The 24,290-nt window shown below is 34.5% G+C and overlaps 1 protein-coding gene across 2 annotated transcripts; it reads left to right on the top strand.

Moving 5' to 3' along the window:
- The first annotated feature begins 4,222 nt into the window (after nucleotides 1-4,222).
- On the top strand, nucleotides 4,223-22,350 carry LOC148853055 (nascent polypeptide-associated complex subunit beta-like). Of its 2 annotated transcripts, none has more exons than XM_088946347.1 (6): nucleotides 4,223-4,447; nucleotides 9,200-9,267; nucleotides 12,751-12,899; nucleotides 13,120-13,176; nucleotides 15,896-15,934; nucleotides 22,024-22,350. In XM_088946347.1, the coding sequence occupies exons 2-6, from the start codon at nucleotides 9,200-9,202 to the stop codon at nucleotides 22,176-22,178; spliced, it is 468 nt and encodes a 155-aa protein (XP_088802473.1). In that variant the 5' UTR covers nucleotides 4,223-4,447; the 3' UTR covers nucleotides 22,179-22,350. The 2 variants fall into 2 exon arrangements, with proteins under 2 accessions (XP_088802473.1, XP_088802474.1); XM_088946348.1 differs by having other exon boundaries at nucleotides 4,383-4,651.
- Nucleotides 22,351-24,290: the final 1,940 nt, after the last annotated feature.

Below are 24,290 nucleotides of genomic sequence, written 5' to 3' on the forward strand. Positions count from 1 at the left end.
AATTGAGATTAGATCTCATTCACACTCCAGAGAGAAGAGAAGCAGTTCAGCCATTTTCGTCCCAGGAGTTCTCCTCCAGTCACCGCCATTCCCTCTTGTAAGATTTGATTTTTGCAGAAAAAGGAAGTCAAGAAATCAATTCTTGACATCAATCTTGCAGAAAATACTGAAAAAAATTCAGTGTTTAGAGTTTCCAGAGGGTTTTTGCAAAGGATTCAGCGTGTAGGACGCACCCTGCTGGTTCCGTTCCACTCACAGCTGTGTCATTTTCAGTAAGAGCGGATCTTGGTGTCTTCTTTGGGCGTGAACACCAACTTTGGGAGATATTATTTTTCGGATCAGGTATAATCCTTCATGTTTCCTTTTGATTCAGATCTGGTTTATTTATGGTTGAAGTAAGATCCTTGAATAATATATTCTAAATTTAGGGAATATGATTCACAGTTGGAAAAATGTAGGAAAATTTTTTAAATTCGCCCACACATTCCACAACCTTCATAGCATCCATTAGATGGATCCTACCATTATTTCAGAAACATCTACAACATACTAGCAGGTGTCATTTGCACAAAGAATGGATATTGAAGAGAAGAGAGGGTGGAATGTAAGACCATGAATGATAGTACATGCACTATGATAGAATTCTATGGGCCAATGATGACAAATAGGATTTCCTACCCACACTCTACCTGCCTTGATTGGCAACTACACATCACCATCTTGTCTTGTGAGATGTGCGGTTGTAGTGTGCATAGGGCATGGGTATAGAAAGTAGGAAATCTAGGTTCAACGCCATAGTATCCACCTCCATATATTGTTGAGCTAATCACAGAATTGGAACAACAAGTATTAGCTTGTTAGATTACTTAACCATGATTAAATTCACCACAAATAAAATGAGAATCCATAATATAACATTGCCAAAATTAAGCAAGCAAATGTAGGAATAAAGAGATCATAACACATATTACCCCCAATAAATTGCACCCAAAAATCCCCGTTTTTATCAGTTTCAGCCATTGGATTGGATTTTTAAAATGTTTCATTTTTCATAAACGGATACAATAATGTAAAGATGGAAAAATTTCGGGTTCAATTCGAATGTTTTCATAAATCCAATTCATTGTTCATGACTTGGCATGCAAAGGAAAGATGAAATCGTTGAGGAGTGGCCTTCTCTATTTTGGGTCGTGTACAGTGAAGATGAAATGAAGATTAGAGGGAGATAAAGGGCTCGTAACTTGGGGGACAAAGCCTAATATTGGTAGTGACTAACAATAGTTTGTTTGGTGAAGTTCTCCATTGGTGTTGTGAATTCATTCAAGTTTCTTAAATTCAATAAAATCCATTCAAATGGTTGTGATAGAAAATCTTTGAACGTGTGGTTGTGGTACAAAATGAATATGCAAAAAGTTTTTCTCTAAATAGAAAAAGATATAAGAATAACCGAATAGGGAGGTGATGCCTTACATTTTACTTGTGGGTTTCATTAACCTTGAGAACTCTAATATTGGAGCAAAAACAATACTTGACAATCCCAATATTATAAGAAAAAATGTTACTTAATTATTTCAATGTTACCATTTTGAAATTTGAAGAAGAATGAAGCATAAAATTGTCTTTTGCATCTTTTCGTTAATGGTTGCTAACAATTAATTATTAATGGTAAAAAAAATGTATGGCTAGGGATTTCTCAAATGGTAGGATAAATTTTAGTCAATTTCCTAAAAGCTAGGGGTAGTTTAAGTATTTTACTCAATACGAAATATGTGAATCTTATCAAAGGGAAATGTTGACGCATGAGCGAGTAGAGGATAGAGGTGATCATTCTTGGACTGCCCTAGAAACCCTAATCGGGCCAACCCAACCCACAAATTTCAATGCCCACAATATTCCAATCACGGCCCAACCCAACCTGAAATATAATATAGGTTATTTGAACTATCTTGAACTATTGAAAATTACATAAAGTACCCCTAAACTTTCATAGTAACCTTCCCTTGTCCAATACATTCCATTTACATATGACATCACATGACACTTAGTTTTTTGAAAACCCAACTTTGTCCTCACCACTGACTTTAGCCATTGCAATCATTGAGACTTGGTATGAAAAATTTTCCAAGAGAACCAAAGCAATGACAATTTGAAATTTCTCACAATTCTTCTCCAACTCCAAAGCCTTTATGTTGCCTTCTCTATATATTCCTTTTAAAGTCGTCAATTCACCGTTGATCAGATGTTGATGCTTTGTGAACGTGTTCATAAAGGGAGTACCCAAACCGATCATGTGGTAAGATGTAGTCTTACCAAAAGATGGACATAAATTCAAAAGAAAACCAAACCCCAATGGTGTGAGTATAAAAAAGGGAGTACCACTTTATTTCAAACAAACATAAAAAATAATGTTACTATACCCAAACCGATCATGTGGTAAGATGTAGTCTTACCAAAAAATGGACATTAAATTCAAAAGAAAACCCAACCCCAATGGAATCTATAGAATTAGAATCCATAATCCAAGAAAATGACGAACCAATGGAACTGAGGTTTAAACCAAACTTTGACCTGCCAAGAGCTTCCTATAGTTGTGAAAGTAGATAAATACAAAAGGGCTATGTACTACCAAGAAGGTCTATCGAAATAACTAGACCTCAATCAGAAGTGGCTATTGACCTGGTATTATTGGGAGTAAGATAAAGATATGCCACTTATGAAGAGCCAGAATCATTACAAAGGAAAGGAACTCAATCAATTAAAACCTATGAACTCTTAAGGATGACTTTGAGATAAGTGTTTTAGAATAACAAGAAGAACAAGACTTTGAAAAAAATAAAATAAAACCCTGCTAATAATAGACTTTAACTCTCAAGTCGATAAAAAAAGGGTTTTCAACCAGTTTGACAAAAGGTAAATAGACCAACTAAGAGAAGAATGATATGAAGACATGAGGGAAAAAAAACAAGAAAACATATTCTTTTGGGATTGGTTTTGTAATCAAGTTGTCTTCAGATACCTTAGAATCCGGACAATGATTGAAAATTAACGCCACAAAAAAACAACAAAAACATGGCGATCAACTATATCAGAAAAAAACAATAAAAGCCATACATCCACCAATGAAACCTTGAAAAATAAGGAAAGAAGATTTGGTAACAAGTCCAATAAAGAATTTTGTCATAATCAAAGAAGAGAAGGAAACAAAGACACAACACATTTCCCAAGTCATTGAGCAAAATATTTATATAAATGTATGTTCCAAACTATTTTTTTGATCATTAGGTATGTCTCCAAACTGTTGGAAAACAAGCAAATATAATAGAAGCTATATTGGCCAATCCTAAGATTGACCGTAAAAAGGAATGGAAAAAGAAGGTTATAATAATAAAGCAAGATGAGTAACCTCAATTAGTCCCACATTCTAAATGTACATTTTTAAAATTTTTATTGTTGTCAAATCTAATTACAATGAACAAAAATACCCATGTACAAACAAGTTTTGCTTTGGGCTGGTGGGGTGAAGACTCCCAACTAAATCCTCTCCCAACAGCTTCGTTGTTGTGTAAGGGGCGTTTGAAAAAAGATCTAAAAACTATATAAATTAAGTAATGCTATTTTTTATTTAGTAAAAAAGGTTATAGTATACAATAAAAATTTAAAAAGTATCACACATATACACATGATTAATTAAGTAAAATAAATAAATGGATAATTTTATTTAGGTAAATTATTACCATACAACATATGATAAATTTTAAGACAAAAATGGTTGTAAAGATAAAAATTGTTATACATAAATAAATAAATTGTACCTTTAATATATAAAATATTACAACTAATCATAGCATGCATGTATATACTAACTAGTCTAGATAAACATATTTTTAAACATAAAATAAAATTAAAAAATCACAAGGTTTATATTAAAAAAATATATTTGTAATAAAAAAATACATAAATTGGCTATGAAATAAAATAAATAGTATTTATATACATAAATATTATGCATGTATATATTAACTAATTTATATAAACATAAAATAAAATAGAAAGTAAATTAAAAAACATAAGGCTTATATTAAAAAAGTATGTATGTAATAAAAGCTATATAAATTGGCTATAAAAGAAAGAAAATAAACTGTATATACATACATAAATATTATACAAACATATTTACAAATATTACATTTATATATATATATACAATTAAAAAATTATAACCATGGTTTTGGTCTTATGCCTCTACTCGCCTCTTCGGCACCGGTTCACGGTCCTCTTGTAAGGGTATAGTAGGAAAATAAATGGAGGGTTTTGCATAACAGGTTACTTGGATATAGGGAGAGAGGCTAGGGTTTGAGCGGTTCAATTTTCAGAAAAGCGGCGGGCTGCCCTTGGCATTGCCGGACCAGGGTATTGCATCGAGCAAATTTTTAAGAGCACAGTTCAGGTTAGGCTCTACTCTGAGTCCTTCAAAATTGGTGTTTCAGTGTTTCTTTCTTGAAGACCTCCCATGTTCGTTTCGGTGATATCAGATTTCTGATATTTCGTTGTTATTGGAACTTAGGTTTAAGCTGATTATATTTATAGCTTGATCTTGCTTGATTGTTTGGACTATTCCTTCGGATGCAAACAATTGGGGAAAAAATTGCAGGTCGGTTAGGGTTTAGCTGTTGGAACTTTTTCCAATAGACATTGCATTCTGCTGCATTCTTCAGTTTTGCTTGATATATATCAGGCATGACCATGTGTATCTGTGTGGTTAAACGTCTAACATGGTTTCAAGTTTAGCCGGCAAATCTTTTGATTTAGTCTCCCTATGTACGTGTGTGTGCTCATCTGAACTTCTGTTTATTAAAAGGACGAGCAAGTTATTTTATCCCCTCTGTTTGTGTGATGTGGTATGCTTATTTTTAGTTCCTCTTTTTTGTTTCCCAAGCACATATACCCTGCGTCCAAAACAAAAAACTTCCAACCATCTTTGTGTAAAATCTTACTGTAATGTGTATGGTTATATGGTTTCAAACTGTCTTACTACTGAATGGTTGAATCACTAACATTTGATCCACCAGACTTAATGGTTCACTTAGGGAGCATATGTCAAAAGCTTGCCATAGAAACTACCTTTGAGATGTCCAAATTTCTGATATAGGGTGGGTGGGTCTCCTTGGCATAGCATTGGGGTTTTGTGGAAGATTATAGATAAGGTTAAGTTCTTGTATGGAACCGTCGAAATGGTTTTTTTATTATTGGGGCTTTGTTTTAGACTGGTTCTTTTATCTCTTAGTTGGATTTTGTTGATTCTTCCCATGTACTTACAGTTAATATTTATCTGCCTTCTATGTAAGATGGGTCTGCCTTTTGATCTGGTTTAATTTGTGCTTAGGGTTATTAGGTTTTGTCATACCTTTCAGGTGCATGTTGAGTGTCTAGTTGCCTAGGTGGGTGCGTAGTTGCTGTAAATCAAGGCATTAAGGTGAGACACCCAACCAACACCACAACTATTCTACACGTTATTAGGTTTAATGTCTATAAAAGATTAGGTCAGCTAGGACATATTTTTATCAGAGTTTTCAGGGTGTCTAGGTGATTTTGGAGATAGTGGGTGGTTAGTTGCATAGGTGATAAGAATTTTATAAAATGAAAAGCTAAATTTTGGTTAGTTCCCTAGTTTTGCATACCAATGAGCATGCATATTAATTGAAAATAGCAATTCTGTTTATTAAAACATTAAATTTCTTCTCAAAACATGGAAAATCATCATATTGTAAAAAGGGCAATAGTATTTTAAATATTTTTGCCCACTTATTACTTATCCACCTTTAAAATCCCATTAAAAATAGCTAAGCAACCAGAAAAAAATGATGAGGGATTTTTTGTGGGACCCAGGTGAAGAAAAGAAAGATCATTTAGTGAAATGGGAACAGGTATGTAAATCTGATGAGCAAGGAGTTTGGGTATTGGGTATTTGATTGAAAGGAATACAACTCTTCTAGGAAAGTGGCTTTGGAGGTTTCCCTTAGGGGGAGGTAGACTATGGCACAAGGTCATTGGAAGCATTCATGGTGTAGCGGACAATGGATTGATTGCAAAACTTGCGTCTCACATTGCTTAAAATTCCCCTTGGAAAGCAATCTCTGAAGTATTGCCTTCCTTTCTCAACTTTATCTGTTTTTATGTGGGCTGTGGGAATAGTCTTATTCTTTGAAGACCTATGGCTTGAGGATCTGATGCTCAAAACACAACTCCTTGTACTTTATTTATTAACAAACCTTAAGAATGAACCTATTTCTAGATTTGGCTTGCCCCTAAGAACATGGCTTAAATTGGGACTTTGGGTTTAGAAGGGGTTTGAAGGATAATGAGTGCGAATCACTTATTAAGTTATTATCCTACTCTCAATTTTGGAAAGGGTCTTTTTGGATCAAAATCTCTTGGATGGTAGAGTTTGGTACTCCTCACCTAATGGCCCCGTCTCTTGTGCTTCCTTCTTTAACCTTTTTTATCAATTCAAAACCTTTGGGGTGAATTTCCTGGTGAGAGAAATTTGGTGCAAACCAAATCTTCCTAAAGTATATGTTCATTGTTGGGAAAGAAAGATTAACACCTATGACATGCTATAGAAAAGAAGGCGAAGCAATTGCCTTTCTCCTCATGTGTGTCTCCTTTGTAAGTCTAGTGGTTAAACCTTTCCTCATTTACTAATCTCCTGTCCTTTTTTGACCTGTATTTGGGATTACTTCTATTCTCTCTTTGGTTGTAGATGAGTTCCCCTACAAGATGTGGTTAGTTTATTCAGCTCTAGTTACTTGAGGCAAAATAAGTAAAGGGGAAGATGCTTGTGGAGGATAACAAGAGCAGCCTTGGTATGGATTACCTGAGAAGACAATGGTAAACTTTGATGTGGAGTTGAGTAAACTTTTGGGGTTGCATGTTATTGGAGGGAAGGAATTTGCAAGGAAAGTTTTCAAGGAGTTGGGAAGAAAAATATCCTTTGGATAGTAGGGGGGAGGAGTCGGACACCTCTTTAAAGTTTGTTGCTGTTTGGCATTGCCTGTTTCCAGCCACTTTAGAAAGGGATACCACCCCTGAGGGCGAAGTTGAAGTTGTTGATCAAACTTCTAAGAAAAATGTGGCATTGGAGTTGGAAAGAATCATGGACAGTCATAAAAACCAGAAGTACGTGGAGAAATTCTCTAATGCAGTAAACATTTTGAAAACCAGAAATTCTCTAAGTCTCCAAAGTGTTTGGTGGGTTGAGAGGAGGTCTTTTTTGAGATAAGGCAGGTCAAGAAGGTAAAGAAATTGAGCAAGAGAAACAAAGAAGTACAGGCTAATTTTGATGGTGGTTTCAAGTAATTATGGGTCTTTTTCATTCTATTGTTGTTGGAAGAGCGAAATTGTTCAAAGTTTGTCTTTTGTTTCCTGGTTTGGTGCTCGGTGTTTTTTTTTTTTTGTTTTCTTGGTTGTTGAGTTTGAGGGGGTTTGGTTTGTCTTTTGTTTTTTATTTTTGATGCTTTGAGTATTTAAGGTCTGTTTGTTTGTGTGAATAAGGTTGTTTTTATGCTGGGAGGTTAATTTCTTTCTCTTCTCTCAGGTGACTGCTGGTCATCTTTCTCTCCTCTTGTATTTTTTCTGTTCTTTAGTAAATTTTATTCTATTACCAAAAAAATACACCTAGTGCTTTAATACTCTAAAACATCACATCAAAATAATGAGTCACTTTATGATGGTATCATGGTATCATGTTATACCCTGTAAAGAGTGTTGCTCCAAAGGCCAATGAACGTGATTTGCAACTTTACACCAGAATCAATGCCATTACAAAAATAGGAATAACCAAAATTGCAACGTTACCTGGAAATTGATGCCTTTTTCTGAAGATTGCAAGGCAACAATGGATGCTGAGGATTTTTTTCATCCGAATACTGTACATGCATGGAATAAAATGAAATGAATGATCCGATTCCTAAGGGCCCTGGATTGCTCACACTACTACCATTAAAATTGAATTTCATCCTGCCACTAATTGGGGGTGACCAGACCACAAATTCTCTGTTTTCTAGAGGATGATCCAGCTCTCCAGCTATTCCTCCCCATCAAATCACATAATCCCTTACACACACCCACCCCTATGAGGCCCTCACCTCTCTAGATTCCCAACCGAACCTTACCAGTCACCCCCCCATATTTCCCAACCCTCCTCGGCAATCGGTTTTCCTCTCTCTCCCTATGCCAAATGTGCGTAGCCATTTCCCCATTAAGCCCTATTGTAGATTGTCACTCTTCTTAGCCCCAACCCTCCCCTCTCTTTTTACAAGCCTTAACCCAATTCACCAAGTGAAATTTCTTTCCCCCTCCACCCCCTCCCATAGGAAATCTCTCTGAATCTTCTCAATTCTTCGACCACTTTTGTTGGTATTTTCAATAAAGATAGATAATAGGTTGGTAAGCTTGAGAAGACACTCTTAATTGAAATTATTCTCCCCCCACCCACCCAAGGATAAATATTTATCTTTCCACCCATTCAACCTCCTTTTGACCCTCTCTGAGATTGGTTTCCATATTATGCCTGAGTCTGAAGCACCTCCTGTTGGCAATCCCAAATAGGTGAAAGGAAACTTACCAATTCTGCATTTAAGAGCATCAGCACATTCCAACATAACTGTCGAAGGTGACTCAAAGGTTGTAATAAGCTGGTTTCTGGACCCAGATTCAGTAGTTTGGTGCTTCAGGAATGAAATTAAAAAGTTTAAGGTGCTGACAAGAAACATGGACCTAAGAATACAATGGGTGGGGAGATCCGCAATGCTATGGCGGACTGTCTAGCCAAGCAAGGGGCAGCTAGGGAAGTTTTGTATTGGGCACAACTTTAACTTATTACTTTTGCTTTCTTCTTTAGTGGAGAGATCGTAGCTCATGCCTCTCCAAGGGCTGCTTGTATGTGCTAATATTTCCAAATTAATAAAAAGTTCGTTTATTTATAGGAAAGCATAATATTTCTCCCCATAACATAACTTCACGCTATTTTCTGAAGATCTTGATTAGCCTTGTTGAATGACCTCATATTTTGGTGTTGCCTTACCTGTTTTGCATTCTTGGTTCTGTTCGTCCTGTTACTTTTTTATTTATAGTGCAAACACTTATGATGTTATAATAGCATTAGATTATTCTAGCACCCTGATACATTGTTCATTTTCAGATGAATCGCGAAAAGCTTATGAAGATGGCCGGTGCAGTTCGCACTGGTGGAAAGGGTAGCATGCGAAGGTTTGTTGAATACTATTTTGTTTCTTACTATTCTTTTAAAATATGTTTGATGATCCTTAGAAGAGTATGTATCTTGTGATCTTTTAAAATGAGGCCAGATCAAAGATTCTGCACTTACATGATAAGACTTTCTAGAGCAAACTGATTTGGTTAGCTAATTTCTTTTCTTGTGGAAGATTAGTAACTTTCATTATTTTATACTGCACAACTACAAATGGATTTGTGATCTTCAATGAATAGGCCACCTCATGGATGGGTTGGTCATCTTGAATTTGGTTGCTTATCCTACTTTTAATGCAGGCTATTTCTGAAAGTTGCTACTTGTCATATAACTTGGTTGTATGGTACTATTTAAAAACAATAAATTTCAGATGTCTTGTTCTTTCCTTTTTAAGGGTTGCATTTTACATTTCCTTTGAATTTACTTGGCTTTTTATTTCAAGGAATTTGGTTTATCATGCCTGTTTTTAGAAACTACTATTTTTATATAATTTTTAATGTCCTTAATATCAACAAATTCATTTTGTATAGAACTTTCACATAAACTAACTTTCAAAGATTTAATACATTTAACAAGGTAGAAGCAATGCTTGAATTTATTGATGTAAATGTTTCTAATAGCTATTAACTATGATGTGCAACCCATTGTATGCACAACAGTTCGATGATGTCCTCATCTTCTTGACCTGCTGGTATATGGGAATACAGTTTCTTCCATAGAGGCATTGAATACAAAATTGCAAATTTTCCTTGAAGAATTCAATTAGTGGTGCAATTGTCATGATAGTTTTTTGCGAGCTACCCTTGGCTGGGCATTTCACTTTAGAGCCACGACTTATTATGGCAACAAGCCACTTGTCTAGACAACTAGGCTTCTGCCTAGGCAATAAAGTGTCGGCCTAGGTGACAAATGACAAAGTGTGCTCCTTTATTGATAAAAAATGACAAAGCATGTGCCTTCTTATAATATTATTGATAATGGCTACACCTTACTGATACGTTTGTTAATGCATTTATTATATACTAGTAAGTGTGCACGTGCTTTGTACATGACAATTCTAGATGATGATATTGATAGTAATAATGTATAAAAAAAATTCTATAAATATGTATTTTTTATTATTAATCGGATGCAAATTGCAAAATCCAATTCTGATTACATAAACACCTCATCCAAATATGTGATAATTGGATCGAGTTGTGAAGTTTCAAATATCATTGATAGGCTTACTTGCTTGGCTATATTCTTCTTTTTGTAATGTTTTATCTTTTTGCTGTATCTTTTTTTTGTTCATTTATCAAAGAAATGTAAGGTTTAAATAGAGGGAGCTGAATGAGGTGAAAAGTAATTCTTTACTTTACAATTTAAACCTCACAATTAAATAGTGATTAAATTCAAAATTGAGTATTTTAGTCAGTAGAAAGTTCCACAATATTCATATTTCTAATAGTAGTGTAAATATAGAATTATAGATGTATTCAAATTTTCTATTTTTTTTTTGTATTTCTATGTGTAAAAATAATTTGGATATGTTACACTTTTTGTTTAATATGATAATTATATGATATTATGCATGTCTGAATGGTTTTTTTTTTGCAAAATTTATTTATTTTTTTTCATTTTTGTATGTTTATATTTTATTAATTTTTATTATTTATTTATCACATTAAATGTTAACACATTTGACCGAAAAGTTGACTATTGGTCTCTGCCAAACAATAAAATAATTTCATTTTTTTGTCAATTCTAAATTATGCATTTCATTTTCATTATCAATAAAAATAAAGTTTGTTTACTACACTTATTTTGTTAAATTTCATTAATAAAAATATCATAAGTTTGCCTATTTTTAAATTTTTGTATTTTTTTATTTTAAAAATTTTATTACCTAACAATGACTTCATAGGTTGATTAATTTGATTTGGATGATTGAATTGATTATCCACCACTTGGATAAAGAATAAATTGCTTTTGAGTTAGTTTTAAAATGTATGAGTTTATATTGTTAAAGATATTGACGTAGATCTAATTAGTAGCATTTATTAGTGAAAAATAAATTAATATACGATTTAATAAGAGAAAATGAGAAATAATGCCTTAAATTTAAGACTTAATGAGAGGGGATTAAATGAAGTGGATAGTAATAACTAAAGTGACATTTTCAAGCCTTACAATTAGAAATGGATTAAATAGAAAAATATGGGCATTTTAGTAGCCATTGGAGCTGTATTGAATGACTTTTATACCCTTTCTTAAACAAAGAAATAGAGGGTAAGTTTGGTCTAAAAAATCTTCCACTCTACATCCACACTATAGTATAGATTATATATCATTTATAGATTGTTCTGAAGTTTCACTATTGAAATTTAAAAGAACCATGGGTGTGGAGAAGAGAAAAAGAAAGAAGGGTTAAAGAAGTTGCTTTGTTTTTGGTTGTTCTATTTTCTTCCTTTGCCTTACATTAAATAAATCAATTGGTCCACCCTTGTTCTTTTTTTCTTTTACTTTTTTTTTCTTAAATTTTATCATATAAAATCATAGCCTTCTTTAGTTTCTAATTTGTTATGAAATTGTTCTATTTAGTACTTATTATATTAGTATTATTTTCGAAAATTTTGAAACTAATATATTTAAAATACTATTGTCCTAGATATGATGATTTGCCATGTTTAGTCATTGGTTGGTTGAAAAAGGAAGGGGTATATAGTCAAGACAATTGCAATTTCATGTAAGATGGGTTGGGAGGTCTGCTAATGGTTTGGTGGTTGGGTTACCTAAGTAAGGAGTATATAGGCATCATATGTTTTGGTCTCAATGTCAGAAGGGTGGTGGGTCTTTTTGTTGTAAAGGGTTCTATTCCTAGCAATTTCTTGTTGTATTCTCTTTTTCTTTAGTTTTAATAATTTTTTTTTGAGTTGAAAAAAAAAAGTTGCTTTGCCATGTTATGAGAGGAAATCTAATATTCTTAATAAAGAGAATTGGTATTTTTCAATTAATATGCATCTTCAATGGTATATAAAACTATGGTGCTGGCCATGGTTTGGATTTTTATTTTATTAAATCCTTATCACCTATGCTTTGCCTAAATGCATGCTCAGTTGACTAGGCAACTAGGTGACCCCCTATTGCCTAGAATTGCCTACACTCCTTGACAACTTTGTTCCTAGCTACCTCATCCAAGAATTGGCTACATAGTCGGAAGTTTACATATTTTCTTTAAAATCTATTGCAACCGTCTGTTAGCTAATTGTCATTGATGGAAATGAATTGGGTTTAATGAAGGCTCTATGGTATTTGATTATATATCTTGGAAATTGAAACTGAATTCTTTTTTGTTCATAACTTCTGTTCTTTAGTTTTTGCAAATATCAGTTTTTCTGCTATAGACCTGTATCTAGTTTTTAAATTTGTCTGTTGTGTGTTATGAACCATGTATTATGCCTTTTTTTGATAAGTACCATGTAGTATGCTTTTGATTATAGAAAAAAGAAGGCGGTTCATAAGACTACAACCACAGATGACAAAAGGCTTCAAAGTACCCTGAAAAGGATAGGGGTGAATGCTATCCCTGCTATCGAGGAAGTCAACATTTTTATGGATGATATAGTGGTCCAGTTTTTGAACCCTAAAGGTAATACTTAATGTTCAAGAATGTGATATATATTTTTAGTTATGGGACTCAAGGCATTTTTCTTGAGCCATTCCTTGATATAAGCCTCAAGGCAAGCCTTCTGTGGTTTTTAAAATACTGGTGATAACCCACCGTGATGAGGGCCTTAAAAACATTTATCAACCATTGCCAACTTTATATTTGCTTTCTCATTCTAATACTTGCTTTTCTCCTATTTCAGTTCAAGCCTCCATTGCTGCCAACACTTGGGTTGTTAGTGGCTCTCCTCAGACAAAAAGTATTCTTTACTACTCTCTTTATTTAAAACAATGCTGTTGTCTTTTTTGAATTTCAGTTTGTGCAAATATGTCATGAATTGCTTCACAAGAATGGTGGTCATTCTTGGATTTATGTGCTAAGCCTAGTATTTTAGGTTGTTTAATTTTGTTGCTGTACCCTGAAAATTATGTTTGTAATATTCATGTCTGGTTAATGTGATATATATTTATTGGAAATATCAGGTACCATTCGTTTAAAAAAGGCTTTGCTCAAAAGGTTCACTAGGCAAAGCTACCTATAGAGTGAGTTGTTGTATTAGATTTCCTATACAAAAGGAAACAACTTAACATGTATTAAAAAAATATCAATCTCTTAAAATTAGGCCCAAGTCATCAAGAGGGGGTATTTGCAAACTACACCCTCTTGGAGAGGCACACAGGCGATGTGCATTTTAGGGTAGGTGCCTCACCCAGGTCCTAGGCACAACACTTTTAAAAGGCACACTTCTGGTGTGCCTTGTGCCTTGGCCCTAGCTGTGCACCTTTTGAAAATTGTACGCTCTTTTGCTTTTTTGAAACCTAGCGGCTGGGCTAGGGGCTCCACCCTTGGGCCGCCAACCATGCCTCTCGAGGCAAGCCCAAACAAATCCGTGTTTGGGTCTTAAATTCTTAATTCTCACTCAAAAAAATAATGATTTTATAATTTTAATTGCCCTTTAAGAAGATATTTTATTAAGATGAATGAGTGAACAACATTAGCAAATAGAGGGGTTCTCAAAGCTTCGGTTAGGCTTGCCTTGAGGGGCATGGCACAAAGGTGACTCATAGAATCAGGAATGTAATATGTTTTACATCACATTGGCTACTTGAAGTAATGCAATTGAGGAAAAAAAGAGATTGTGGGCTTTACATGCTTGAGAATGTTTTATATGTTTGATTTTATTTTTAAATATTCATTTGAATATGCTTTACATGTTATGTTTATGTATTTTAATTTTAGATAATAGGTTTTTTAAACAATTAATTTTATAATTTACGTTTATATTCTTATTAATATTATATTTAGTATTTTTGATTTTTTTTTGCATTTTTTGAAAATTGACATATTTTCAAATTTTTAGCAATTTTTTGTATTTTTGTGCTTTGCTTAAAAAAGGTGTGTGCCTTGCCTTGTGCCTCGGGCGCAAATCGGCCCTTGCACCTTGTGCTTTTAAACCACTGTGGAGAACCACAATCTAATACTGATATTGTTCCTCATCAGTTTATCTTACTGAGGGAATATCTGTGGAAAATCATTTTATTTGCTGTCCATCCAAATGGGCCAAATTATACCAGTGAGAATGGCCTTGAGGCCTTGCCTTCTTCAAGAAACCAACTTGCCAATCGAAGAGAGCCTCCAATATTGTGTGTTGAAAACACTGGCACAACTTGAGAGCATTTAAAAAGTGCCACCAGGATCTATTACTGACTCAATAATGTAGAAGCAGATGGTCACCTGATTCAAGCTCACAATTACAGAACTCACAGCCTTTGTGTTGGATTCCATGCCCCTCTTTATCATCTTATCCTGTGTGTGACTTTTGACTAATGCTGCAGTCTACACCAAGAAGGCGAGTTTTTATGGTACATTTGCTTTCCATTCAATTCTACTAGGGAAATCAAAATGTTTAGGTTCTATAATCTGCCTCCTGAGTGAGAAACATCCACTGTGCTCCCATATCCAGATGCTGTCAATTGTCATCATAACGTTGCAAGTTGCTGACCTTCTCCAGCTTCCAGTCTCGAAGGTTTCTGTGAATTTTGGGAACCCAGAGTGCTCTATCAACAGACCTTTGTAGCACTTATCAAATGATGCCTCCTGTTAGGCAGCCACTGCAAACAGGTTTTGAAAACAGAGCTGCAACAGGCTGATCCCATATCAAACATCATTCTAGAATCCAGAATTTGACTGTGGAATCCCTCCCCACTTTGAATTTCACCTCAGCAGCAGCATCATTATGTACTCTTTCAATACTCTTCCAAGATGAGCAAACCAAGGTTGTTTGTCTGAATTTGGATCCCATCCTCCCCAACTTGAACTGAACTTGGACTTTTTTGATTCCCTTTCCAAGGTGAACCTTTAGGAAATAACTGGAGCCTGATTCACTGCTTGGAATTTCCTAGTTCCCAACCCAACAGCAGATTTAGGAAAGCACACCTAACTCCAACCAACATTGTGCAACTTGGGCTCCTCTTTTCAAGCTGAGCTTTTTACCCCCTTTGGCCAGTATTGGGAAGAGAAAGGTATTAAATTGGATGGTTAGGTAAAGTGCTTGTGATTAAGGTGAGCTTACCTCCTTTAGACAGGTAAGAGAAAGGTATTTGCTAGAGTGCTTTTGAGCTTACTTCCTTTAGATAGGTAAAATGTCTTCTCAGATTCCAGTTTTATATCTACCTGCTCTAACACTGGATTCCAAATTGAGCAAAATGATTCTTTAGCTCCCAATGGTATGCATAAATATTTAATGGGGATTTTGTCTTTTGCAATTAATTATTCACTTAATTCCAGAATATGATCTGCTTGTACAATAAAATGGTTGTAATTAATGCTTTCTGTTGGCTATGACTGCTTAAGTTTAACATTTGTACTTCTGTGAGTGAGGGGAGGGACCACCATCCTTACTTGTGGGCAAGCCATTATATGTTCTCTGTTTATTTTATATGGTTGGAGGAGCTATAATTTGATCTTTTCAATTACAGAATTGCAAGATCTTCTCCCGGGGATCATCAACCAATTGGGTATGTGCATTTTTATCTTTTTTTTTTCTGATAGATTTTGTGCCTTTTTATCTTTTGCATTCCAAATTCATGTCTTATTTGTTCTATGTTCATTATGTCATGACTGTCTTGAAAGGTGCTATTATTTGATTGATAACATTTGATTACAATCTTTCATGGTTCTACCCTTTGAGACTCAGATACTGAACATCACTGTACAAGTATCTGACAGGATACATACCTGTATGGCACTGGCACTGCCTGGAACCTTCTATAGTATAAGTCATTAACACTCTTAGAGTATAGTACTGAGCTTTTTTAAACGTGTCATTTTTGTGTTTTAACAAATCATTGTAAAAAAGATCGTACATTTTAGAAGTTTGATTAATTTTACAAGTTATAAGTATTGAGAAATGACACCGTTGGCCCATTTTATGCATTAAATGTGAAACACAACACTTCAAATAGAAAATGTATTTTTTATTGATAGAAAATAAAAGCAAATGAGATAAAACTTTTTTCTTTCTTCTCTTGAGTATAATTCTTCTGATTCTGTTGTCAATGCTGTTGGGATCCTTGATGTATTTCCAAATCATCAATTTGGATGTAAAATCTAAACTGTGGTTTCTCTTGTACTAGGGCTTCAAGCTTGATATAAAATGAGAACCATGTTCTTGCATTTTCCAACTCAATAATTTGGATGTAAAATCTAAAATATGGTTTCTCTTGTACTAGGCCTTCAAGCTTGATATAAAATGAGAACCATGTTCTTGCATTGTTGGTTGCTGCCTATGGGGTAGTATGCAAAAACTAGTAGACTTGTATGTAAAAAGATTTGAAGCTTCAAAATGAACTAAACTCTCATATGTCGCTTAAGCATGTTGTGTGTGAAGCTGTCCTTTTATGCTTCAACTTACAGCAAGCAAAGAGAAGATTTTGGATACTTGGACCAGTGTTTTAATGTCCCTGTTTTTGATAGGTATCTTTTTTTGTGTCCCTTTCAGTAACACTTCCGTACTTCAATGGGTGCTTGCACATATAAGGCAAGAAATGAAAGAGTGATAGCTCATCCAAAAAGGCAAAAACTCTACTGTCAGGCAACACTGATGTTGATAACTTGTGGGAAGTAGATTTTGCTTTCTTCACATGCCTAGATGGTCCTCACTTTGGAGGTTGAATTGTTTTTCAAGTGGTTATGCTTAGGTGGGGAAGAATGAAGAATGCGTTTAGTTAGAGGGGTTCATTTTCATGGCATTTTGACTTTCAAGAACTCCATTTTTGTGAGAAATGAATTGTTAGAAAATAGGTGTGCTGGTGATATATGATGAGAAGGAGAAAATGTCTCATGATCTTCATGTTGTGAGAAATAGAGGGAAATCAGATCTGAAATGGGATAAGGGAAAGAAAAGTAAAAGGGTTTAGATCGAACATATTGGTGGGGGGAGTGAATTAGCACTTTTACAAAGGAAAGAAGAGTCGAAGGGAGAGTACACATTACAAAACAACTCAATTACAATTCTTATATAATAGAAGAAACATATTTATAGACTTTAGAGAAGGGATTGGCTATTCCACTTGTTCACAAGCTCCTGGTTTCTGATCATAGTTGTGAAAGTCTTTTTTCTGATGAGTAACAACAATGTTTTATTAAATTTACAAAATAGAGTTATATGCTTGTGGTACAACTTAGACATTGGGGTGGTGAATACATAAACTGTATACCTCCAAGGGTTCCCCCAAGCGAAAGGCACACAAAAAGTGACAGGTTCCAAATGTGCCTGAGGCGCAAGGTGCAAGGCGAGGCACACAAAATAAAAAATCCTTAAGAAATAGAAAAAATAGAAAAAAATAGAAAACATGTAGAAATTCTAAGAAATCAGGAAATATTCAATAACACTTAGTTCAGTTGGTTAGATACTTAGATACTTAGTTCAGCAATCTAAAGTTAATCAGGAAAATATGCAATCATCAATCTACAGAATTAAAAATTAGAGATAAACTGATAAAGTATGCAATCATCAATGAGAAAATCTAAAATCAATTATTAGTTCAATTGGTTAATCAGGAAAATATGCAATCAGCAATCTACATAATTAAGAAATCAGCATTAAATAATTAAAGGGGACTACCAAACAAAAAAGAACAGTTTAACACATTCAATGATTCAATATAAAATATAAATATAAAAGAATTAAAGAATATGCCTATGAGCACAACCTATTCAGCATTAAATAATCAGCATTAAAGAAGTTTAAAGACACAAACCTCTTGGTATTGGTATCCTCTGCATGGTGCACACATAACAAAATCAATATAAAAATTAATCATTTATTGTAATAAGCAAATAAGTAATTAGATTTGAAAAATATTAAAACTAACAAGCTATCTTTTATTCTATTAACTATTTAAATATGCCAATATCAATTTTCTAATATAAAAAAGAGTTCGTTCATCAATCATCATTCACAAAGCACAACCTATACAAAAAGTAAGTTCACTACCTATACAAAATCTCAAAATCATATTCTCATATGACCATTGACTCCATTCATCCATTCTTGATTCTTCTTTCCTCAAGATTCCAACTTTCATTCTTCCTCATCATTTTCCTCTTGTTCATTTGGAAATTCCACATCATCTTCATACTCATCAGATTTGTAATCATCACGTTCTCTTCTTCTCTTTCTTCTATGTCAAATGCATCTTCATCTTCCAAATGAAGTTGGGAACCTAATGTGCTAAGTCTTCTAGAATTGGTTGACTTGGGCCACTTGACTCGTAGCTGTGAAGTTGAGCTTGAGCCCCTACATCTTGTACATCTTTGTGGCTCTTCAACTCTAGAAGCACGAGCAACATCTCCTTGTGTCAGTGAATCACCCTCAAACACCAAATCATCTTCAACCCTATCCATCTCTCCCAATAAATACTCATTGCTCATCAATATCTTTTAGAGAAATGGGATCAATGTAATTGCGTGAATCAAAGCTCTCTCTCAACATCTAGTTGAACTTAATTAACACCAAATCATTTAATCGCTTTTGATCCAAGCGATTCCTCTTTTTAGTATATGTGAATTCATAAAGTAGCATTAAATTACTAAAAAATTTAAAATTTAAATGTAAAATATGAATATAAGATAAATTATTACACAAGTAAATTTATTAAAGACATACATGCTCAAACACACTCTAGTTCCGCTCGCAACTTGATGCATTGCATGTTAAGCTTAGAACTTTGATAGCAATTGTTTGTAGATTTTGAGCTGAAGCACCAATTGCTGTCCACTAATTAGTTGAAAAATATAAATATTAACTAAATTAGCAAATTGACTAAATAAAAACAGCAATTATTAGAATAACTAAACACAAATATTAATTAACCATATATCAACATTTACCCAGTGCTTTTATCTTTCTCTGCCAAATAGCCATGTTATTACCAAAAATCCCTGTTGCATTCTGATATCTGGATAATTGATAAATGATTGTATTCAGCCTGTTCTTGTCACTTTTAAACATATAGATTACTTTATAAAGCCTATTTATAATCTCTTCATCTGAATCAATTCTTTCCGCAAACCCATTAGGTGATTTTTTGACAAATGGCAATAATCAATCAAGAGGGTTTACACACTATGAAAACTTCCCACATTGAAGCACAACTGCACAAGGTGCAGCCTCAGAGCATCCCTTACTTGAATTTTCTCATGGCCCCCTTAAAGGACCAAGCTACATTCTCCGGTTCCTTCAGCTATCTGATTACCAATTTAGAATCACCTTCAAACAGCAATCTCCCAACATTCTGTTCTCTAGCAATCTGTACTCCCTGCAAAGCTGCTTGGGCCTCCTCACTCACAGCATCCCCCACTCCAATTGGACCAGAGAATAAGGCAAACGATCTGATCCTCTGCATTCTTGAAGATTTCTCCCATACCAGAAGGCCCAGGATTACTTAGGCTGTTACCATTAAATTTTAGCTTGATAAAACCTTCTTCATGGGGCTTCCAATCCACAATAGGCTTGTTCTTAATAGTAGAGCTTTTTGCAATCAATTCCTAATTTCACCAATTGTCTGCATAAGAGAATTGTGAGAAATGGTCCAATGCTTTAGCCCAATTAATAGCCATGTTTAGTAAGCAATCCCAAGCAGTAGACTCGTCCTTATCTTCATGCTGGGGGATGAAGAGGGAAAACGGATCTGAAATGGATAAGGGAAAGAAAAGTGAAAGGGTTTCAGATTGAACATATCGGTGGGGGTGTGAACAAGCACCTTTGCAAAGTAAAGATTTAAACGGATAGAGAAAAGATGACAAATTTCAAAACAACTTGATTAATGTTCTTATTTTTATAATCTATCAAAAAAAGTTCTTATTATAATAGTGCTGATAAAAATTATTCTTATATAATAGAAGCAATATGTTTATAGACTTTAGAAGAGGGATTTGCTACAGTACTTGTTCACAAGGATTCCCCCACTACCAAATAAAGGATCTTCCGCCCACTTAACAAAATAATCTTCTCTAGTCACCCCTTGTTTTGACAATGATTTTATGAACCTATGAGCTGAATTGTGAACACCTATTGTTTTTATATTTCTGTTTCTTGTGAGTTCCTTTATCTCCTTCATATCCTCATTTTGCATCCAGCCTGCCACCACATTGCAATCCCCTTCATTTATTAGGTTTGTATTGTTCAGATCTTTAGGTGTCTTCAAACCTTTTGTAAATAGCTAGTACCTCATCCCTTGTTAAATTTTCATAATCAAGTGGTCCATAAGAGAGATTTGTCTTAGTGATGATTCCTCAAAATTCATATCATCCTTGATTGGCTTGGATTACTGATGTTGTGTTCATCAAAGTTAAGCTTCAATGCTTCATCAAGTGTTCTAGCAGTGATTCCCATTGGGATATGACAATAGCCCTAGGGGCCAAAGAGTTGGTCACCTGTTGCCAATCACAGATGATATATCTAGCAATGAAGTCTTTGAAAAGCTCTACTGTTTTGAGCCAATGGACAACTTTCGTTGTGATGTTTTATATGATAGTTATTTTTTTCTCCATCTTGGATCTGGTCTCGGAAGAGTCTCATTCCTTTCATCCCACCACAAAACTGCTGCCCTGGTACATCTCTATATTTTCCCTCTCTTTGGTGAAGGAGAGTTTCCAAACCCATTGGAGTCTACCTCCACCCTAACAGAGCAATAAAAAAAAGCATAGTCCAAATGCTTGTAACAAAAGAAGAGGAGATTGGTATATGGTAAGTTCTCTCTCTACTTAGATTACAATTTACAAAGGATACAAATGTAAGGATATATGTGTCAACCAGGCCTCTTCTCTGTAGGTTTTTTTATAAGTGGCCTTCCTCTGTACGTTATTAATCTTCATATGGTATGCTTCCCAACAGAAATCCCTCTCTTTGGGAGGGATCATTCCATTCCAAATTTCTTTAATGGGAAAAGTGTGAAGGACTGTTTACTTTTCCATTCTTAATCTGAATCTTTTTTTTTTTGTGCAAAAAAAAACTTAATTTTTTTGAATCCTATGATTTTTCTAATCATGAATCTTAGATCACTTTTTGGTAGAGTCAAATACAAATCACTGTTTGAAGTATTTGCTAGGAAATAATTTATTTATGTTACTTAGACCTTTTAGCAAGATAGTCAATTGTTGATTTCTTTGTTGTCATGCCATCTCCCTTTTTAGTGTAAACAAATTAAAGTGGTTGAAAACTTCTAGAAAGTTGGAAATAATAGCTGATTTGTTTCATCCTTACATCTCACATCCATTTTGCTGAGAAACAAAGAGAACCTTAGGCTCAATTTAAATGTACGTGAGTGCAAATAGGCTAAGTGTTAAATTCATGTTACCCTATGCTCTGAAATGAAACAACGATAAACTGTGGAATATGCACGTTTAAACTTCCTGATGCCAACATATTGTTCTGTGGAGAATTTTATATTCAGATCATGGTTTTCCAGGAACATGTGGTTCCTGGTTCAATAACCTTGCTCCTATTTATATTGGTGTCAGATGTGTACATGCTCGGGAGACGTTCAATGTCCTCACTTTGTACTCATGAATTTGCCTTGATGTTTACTCGTATAATTTACAGGGCCAGATAACTTGGACAATCTGAGGCGGCTTGCGGAGCAGTTTCAGAAGCAGGTACCTGGTGCAGTTGCAGCACAGGAAGATGATGATGACGTCCCAGAACTTGTTGCTGGAGAGACATTTGAAGCTGCTGCTAACGAGGCTCCTTCCTCTTAGCTAGAGATATCTTCTTGGAAAAAAGCAATCTGTTTCGTTTCTGTTGGGCTTATTATAAAATTTTGTGGATTTAATTTTAACGACAGACCAGAAATTGATATTGTTCACAAGACAATCTCATGCAAATGGTCACCGCCATCTATAATGTGCATCAAATTTTATGTTGTGGCAATTGGCAGGTTGGTTTTGTATTTGCCCCTTTCATTAGAGCTTTCTTTTTTTTTTACTTCTTTTTTTTTGTAATCTTCCATTAGAGATTCTGAATGTGATATTATTTGTACCCCAAGTGCTCCCTCCAATGATCCGATCAACCTAAATTCAAGGATCAAAATTGTCACGTTTTGGCCCGTATCGGCCGATACGTCGTATTGGAGCCTTCCCGACATTGCCCCTACAGGGGGTGTTTTGGGTCGGTGAGTTCAGGGGGTAGACCGATCCTAAATCGGCCCCTCTTAACCAGTTTAAAAAAAAACATAAAAAACAGTATCGAGACCGGCTGATATGCCCTACCGGCTTATCCCCCTGTATTGATATTTTGAACCTTGCCTAAAATAGTATTCACCTACTTGATATTTATATCAGAATTCTATTATCTTAACAATTAATAGATCCAGTTTGGATCTGTCATGTAAGGGGGCGTTCTATAATATGGTTATTTTTGTTTTCATTTGTTTTTAGAATCACATCAGAAAAAAAACAAAAATATGTTCTTAAAATTTGTTCTTGTTTTTAAAAAGAAAAACAAGTTGGTTTTGTTTAAAAAAACAGTACATGTTTTTGAAACCAAAAAATATTGATTATTGAACAAAAACAAATTTTTAGTATAGAAATTATATGATTTATGGAATATAAAATTGACTAATTAGATAAAACATGTTTTTGAAACGAGAATAACATGTTTTTTATTTCAGTTTTGAAAACAGAATATAAACACAACCAAGAAATGATACCGATATTGCATAACATTTACATGATGAAACCATTCAAGTATTATTGATCCTTAATTGCAGAGATCCATTCTGTTGTTTTTCGTCATAGTAATCGCTATGTAAATCAACATGCGCTAGCGGATTCAAGGTATTCAAAACCGGACTGGACCGGAAAAACCGGGAATCGGTCACCTAAAATCGTTTTCCGTTTTAGTCCGGTCATCTAAAACCGGACTGGACCAGTTCCATTTCCCCCTAAAATCGTTGATTTTGGTCAGTAAACCGTTGAATTGGTCAGTTAACTGTTTAAATGATTTTGACTGTTTTTTAATTTTTTAATTTTTTTTAAAATTTTGTTAGAATGGGTCGAACGGTCGGACCGTTCGAATCAGTAACCGGACTCTTGACTGGTTCGGTTTTAAAAAGCATGAACAGATTCATCTCCCGAATCGCAGGGCGAGGTCACAATCACAAAGAACTTGAGTGGTAGATTCCGGTCATTTGCCCCTCGTATGAGAACCTTGCTTCAGTCTAATTATACATGAGATGAGTTATTTGTCAAACTGAAAATTACTTGAAGTGCAGCACCTGATTTTCAATTGTCCCATGTTGAACAAGTTTATATATATATATATATATATATATAGATATATATAGGGTTCAACTATGATATGGAAAAGATTTTCTCATATATACAGAGAGCGATGGATTAATTTCCAAAATCGCAAAGAACTTGAGTGGTAGATTCAGGTCATTTGCACAAAGAAATGAGTTATTTGCCAAACAAAAAATTCCTGGGAGTGAACAGCAGCACCTGAGTTTCAACTGTCGCATGTTGAACAAGTTTATGAGAGCATCAGCTATCAATCATTGCACACCCTATACGCTCATCAATTTCCATAGTTTCCCCCACATTTCTGTGCTCTTGCAACAGACTGAGAATGAAATAAATGCAGCCGCCCCTGAGCACTAAAATCCATTTTAGGCTGTGTTTGGTTTAAAGAAAAAAAGGTAAGGAAAGTCAAGAAAAATTTTTACAAACTTTGTAAAAGTTTTTCTACCTTTCTTAGTCTTTCTTTCAAAACCAAATATAGCCTTAGATTATAGGGAAAATGACTGATCAGCCCAATTCAGAATTTTTTAGTCTCACTATATAAGGGAATGAATCTTGACCGTGGACTGA

This window comes from Nelumbo lutea, chromosome 5 (assembly GCF_056320005.1).
Source record: "Nelumbo lutea isolate HS-2025 chromosome 5, American lotus-T2T, whole genome shotgun sequence".
In the NCBI taxonomy this organism is placed as follows: Eukaryota; Viridiplantae; Streptophyta; class Magnoliopsida; order Proteales; family Nelumbonaceae; genus Nelumbo; species Nelumbo lutea.

What these genes read in the sequence shown, in the direction of transcription:
- LOC148853055 (XM_088946347.1), top strand. Translation starts at nt 9,200, where the DNA reads ATGAATCGCGAAAAGCTTATGAAGATGGCCGGTGCAGTTCGCACTGGT. An exon ending in CCAGTTTTTGAACCCTAAAG is followed by an intron (nt 12,900 to 13,119) that starts GTAATACTTAAT and finishes CTCCTATTTCAG; the next exon opens with TTCAAGCCTCCATTGCTGCC. An exon ending in TGGCTCTCCTCAGACAAAAA is followed by an intron (nt 13,177 to 15,895) that starts GTATTCTTTACT and finishes TTTCAATTACAG; the next exon opens with AATTGCAAGATCTTCTCCCG.